This window comes from Limulus polyphemus, unplaced genomic scaffold (assembly GCF_000517525.1).
Source record: "Limulus polyphemus unplaced genomic scaffold, Limulus_polyphemus-2.1.2 Scaffold3828, whole genome shotgun sequence".
In the NCBI taxonomy this organism is placed as follows: Eukaryota; Metazoa; Arthropoda; class Merostomata; order Xiphosura; family Limulidae; genus Limulus; species Limulus polyphemus.
The window spans coordinates 11,553-16,545 of NW_013669438.1; the positions used below are offsets into that span (position 1 = coordinate 11,553).

At 30.2% G+C, this 4,993-nt stretch overlaps 1 protein-coding gene across 2 annotated transcripts in view; it reads left to right on the forward strand.

Annotated features, from left to right (window-relative positions):
* Positions 1-4,993, forward strand: part of LOC106470111 (mediator of RNA polymerase II transcription subunit 14-like) — a 62,628-nt gene that overhangs the window by 10,188 nt on the left and 47,447 nt on the right. For both annotated transcript variants that reach the window (XM_022398680.1, XM_022398682.1), the window contains exons 2-4: positions 1,913-2,093; positions 2,500-2,632; positions 3,248-3,342. In XM_022398680.1, coding sequence (XP_022254388.1) covers positions 1,939-2,093; positions 2,500-2,632; positions 3,248-3,342 — 383 coding nt within the window. In that variant the 5' untranslated portion in view covers positions 1,913-1,938. The remainder of the gene's footprint in view (positions 1-1,912; positions 2,094-2,499; positions 2,633-3,247; positions 3,343-4,993) is intronic.

Sequence of the window (4,993 nt, forward strand, 5' to 3'; positions counted from 1 at the left end):
GAACCAGTGCTGCATTCAACATACCACATAGCATACAAAAATCGATATTTAAATTTGTTTTTTAATATTTACTTTTAAATTAAGAAATTGAGCAAGGTATAATACTAAAATGTGAATTGTAATCTACAGTTTGATACCAATCTATTGACACAAGTTCATGAAATAGTAGTTCAATAAAATTTTGAATGCGAGTCAACAAACGAGATGACATGGCCTTTCATCCGTGATTCGTCTGGAAAGGGTTAATCATTGCTTGTGTAAGGTCCATGTTTCACAGCTATATAACATAGTTGATCATATATAACACTTTATGAACCTCTTCCTTGCTTTTACTCTTATGAGCTTTGATGTCAGACTTGTTTTCATACTATTAAAGGCACCTCTTGCCACCTCAATCTTCTTCATTATTTCAGCTTCACATTTTCCATCACCTGTTATGGTTTGGCCCAAGTATGTGAATTTCTGTACTTGTTGTATGTCTTTTTCTTCTAATTTTATCTGAATTTCTAGCTTATTATCATGTCTACTTATATCTCTGGTAATCTTTCATTTAAGTCTTGGATCCTGCTATGTAAAACAATGGAACTGTTAAGAGTAAAGACATTTCTATATGAATCATATAATAGGCCTAAAGTAATTAAGCTTGCATGTATTAACAGCTAAATATTTAGTAGATCATTTAGCAATCATTCAATGAATATGGTAAAATATGTCTTATATTTGAAATTACAGTCACACATGACACTTAGATTTTATTATTCTAGAGAGGTTTTTCACATTATAACTACGTCAATGAAATGCTATTCTATTCAAGACATTTTAATGTTTCTCAAATATTCAAATAAATGGAAATAGAAGAATCTGGAAGGAAATTGCTTTGTTACAAAATCAGGAACATATGTTTGAGGTATGTTTGATTGTGCCGAGAGATAGTAATTACATATTTGCAATGTCAAATGACATATGTAACCATTATAGTTTAGAACATTAATGAACTATTTATTTTTTTAAAAATCTTAAGGCTCAGTCAACTCGGTGGTTGAGTCTTATCTAGGGTTACCACCTGTGATATGATTTCCAAAACTTCCTTATTCAGTCAGCTCAGGCTGAGGCCCCAGTCTGTGTCTCATCATTTTTGATGCACTGGGTAATCCAACACTTCCATTCACCTCTATCTTGTGCAGTTTATTGTAATTCCTCCCATGTTGACCCAGCAGATTCCATATCCTTCTGGAGAGTTATCTTCCAGCTCATATGTGGTCTTCCTAACTACCTACATAGATTAAAACTAAAAAAGTAATTTCTAAGTAAATGAAATCATTTCTATGTAGCAATATGATAAAAGTATGTTATTGTTAAAAATTAGTAGATAAGGAAACTGAAACCTGAATGATTAAAATGCTTTGAATCATCATTTGGGTATCCTAACTATCAACAATATTTATGGCCACCATTTGGATAATATTTCCATGAGGTTTAGCTGTTTAGAAGATGTAGGATAGTTAGAAATTCATATGCTTTGCTAAGAGCACAAAATAATCTTAATTTTTTACATATCAAGTAACTTTAGAGAAATGTATTATCACACACACACATATATATTTTTTTCATAAAAAATAGATGTTCAGGTGAATTTTGTAAATAGTGTACATTATACTTATTTATTCATAAATTATGTTTTTTTTTATAATTTCCATTTTAGAATTGTTATTTAATAGATAATATTAATTTTATGGCTGAGGATCCTTAATGAGGGTCAGTGGGCTAAATTTCTTTGCTACAACAGATCCAAAGATAAGTATGCCAACATGGTTTGATCAAAGTGCCTTGTTTTTTCAAACTTATTGTATCATGGAATTAAAGCAGTTGGCTAGTAATTTCTTGGTACAGTTGTCTTTTCTTTTTATCTTAGGTGATAGTGACGTAGTTGTTGTAACCATGGCTCCACTTCCTGTTGATGGCCGCCAGACCCCAGTAGGAAATATGCAAATAACACCAACACTTCCTCCTGGTGGTGGAACCATTCCTCTTGGACGTCTTATTGAGTTCATTCTGCAAAAGACGTATCATGACTTGACAGTGCTTGCTGAGCTGTAAGTAGATTTCAATGTGAAACTCATGAGATTGGAAAAGTGAATATACTTTAAACTGATACTGTATATATTTTGAAATCATTGCTTTGTCAATGTAGCTTTAGTACAGCAGTTACTACTGTTGTTTGGTAAGTTTCTCAACACCTGTAGAAAAAACTAAATTGGACCATGCTTGTAATAGTTACAGCTACTATACTTTGGTGTAAGTGTTTAGTCCACTTACATTCATGCCATTCAGAAGGCTTTAACATCACCTGAAAACTGTAAATTGTTATTTGAGTAAGTATCATATTCTATATTGCTCTTCTTCTGCTAACAGTTTTGAGATGATACATTAAAAGTTATTAATTATGTTTTGTCCTTTTTTTTTAATCCAAGGTTAAATAATTATTTTTCCGTTCTCCAGGTTACCTCGTAAAACAGACATGGATAGAAAAATTGAAATAGTTCAGTTTGCTAGTCGAACACGTCAACTTTTTGTAAGGTTGTTGGCTCTGGTTAAATGGGCTGCAAGTGCATCCAAAGTAGAAAAATGTGCTGTAAGTATTCTATAATTGATGTTATATAACCTGCATTAGGCTTACCACCTCAAAAATGGTTTTAGCATCTTAAAAGTAAATGAAATAAGTTGTTTTAAACATTTTCAACTGTATTATGTTAAAGAATTTTAACATGATCTTCAAAGATCTGATGTATCCCATGGTGCCTTTTATAATACGCAAGATTTGAATTAACTATTTTTCGAGCAAGTATATGGATTTTGTTTTAAATAAAATATAAAGTATGTTCACCTTGTAACATTTTAAGATATTTTGATTTAATTCATAGTCTTCAGCTAACATGGATCTTGTAAAACTGGAAAAAGAATAATATCCTTTTAATTGCAAACTTAGTATATTATTCTCAATCTTTATTTTTAGTGTATATGATTATTTTGTTTAGAAGTTGTAACTGTGTTGTTGAATATAGAATATGATCAGTCTCATTCATTAGGCATAATTTGGGTATTGTTCAAGGCAGTAGGATCTCACAACTGAATTTTTTGTTCCAGTTTTTATTTATAAATCACAATTCTTTATCTGTGGAGTTCTTTGAATATATTATAAATAAGAAGAAATTCAGTTAGTCTTAATTCTGTACTTGTTTGTTCCAAGGCCATCATGGGATTTTTAGACAAGCAGTCCAGCTTATTTATTGAAACAGCTGATGTCTTGACAAAAATGGCTCGGGAAACATTAGTTCATGCTAGGTAAGTAGTAACTAAAATAATCTAATTGGTTTTTACTGCTATTCATAGAGAATATCCATGCCAGTAGTGTTTAATTTCTGGCAGTTTTCATGTAACTAGGACCCATAGTGTAGGAACATCAAAATAATATGTACAGTATTCAAAATATCGTATGGTTTGATCAGCTTGACACTTATGGTCACTTATGCATATTTTAGAATCCTAAAATTGATAACTGTTCATAACCTTGATGAATGAACATTTTATTTGAAGTCATATTAACTCTCTCAACATGGGCTCGGTCAATTTGACCGACCATGTGACATCTTTGTACTCGATTAAAGTCTTTATAGATTTAATATTCTAACTTTCAATATAGTATGTATATCTTCACAAAATTTAGCAGTCTTTCAGTTCAAATTTTAAGTCTTTCACATACAAAAAATCATATTTTTAATAAAATAAAGATTTGTCCAAGAATATATTGAGTATTTACTTTGAACAGTCCATGTGCAAAGTAATTTTCATGTTAAAGCTAAAAATACTTTCCCTCATCTCAAAAATCTGATATTTCCTTTGTGTAATCCATAAAACCTCCTACATGTATTTCAAACATTTTTTTCAGTAAAACTTTATAGTTTATCTGTTATTTTCTCTACCTTATCTCAAAATGGGATTGGTCAATTCGACCAACCTTGTAACCACTAAAAATGAATTGAATAAACCTAAATTACCTTTTTTTCTTTCTAAAATGACTTCAAATTGTAAAATGAAACTACATTCGTTTATCTCAAGTAGTTCTAAGGTCGTAACAGTATACATCTATTTATAATTAAATTTTATCGTTTTATTGCCCTTTGTATTGCCCTTTGAACTGTATCTAACTACTGTCCTCACTATTATAAGTTGTAAATCACTCGAGGAACATGCAGCTCATATTACGCTATTGAATTACATTACCCACGAGCTGCTCACGTGTGTGCCTCATGAACCATTTTAATTATATTATTATTATTATTACTTATTTTACCTAATCTAGTCTTAAATAACATAAAAAGATCCTTATATTTAGATTTTAGTTACTTTTATAATAATAAATATGAAAAACAAGAAATAAAGTACTTATCCAATTTTTTTTTCTTGCTGTTGGTTTCAAAAAGATTAACCCTAATTTTTTATACTATAGATAGTAATGCACTTAATAATTTTTATTTAATTAAATAATGCACTGAAGATATAGACTTATAACTGCAAAAAGTAGACAAATTCACTTACCTCTCAAAATTTTCCTGGCTCTCTAACTATTCGGCAAGAGCCATTACAAATTCATCCAAGCTAGTCATTAACTTCCCCACAAGAATGAATCTTGTACTGTGGTTAAAATTGACAATATTCTGTTCAGAATACAACGTTATACAATATGTCATTTGATAGATGAAAACCTTGACTTTCTATTGGTTATAAGTAATATATAATGAAATGTAAGAGAGAACTATCAACGAATTATAAAAGAGAGGATGTGGCAGGAGGGGTCTGATTTTCTATTCGATAGCTCTGTAAACAAACAAAATTGAAGGCTATAAAAATTATGGTTTGTTTGAGCAACAGAAATTTTATAGAGAGTATTTTACATTTAATTTTGTACATTTTTCGAGAGGTGATGGATAAAATA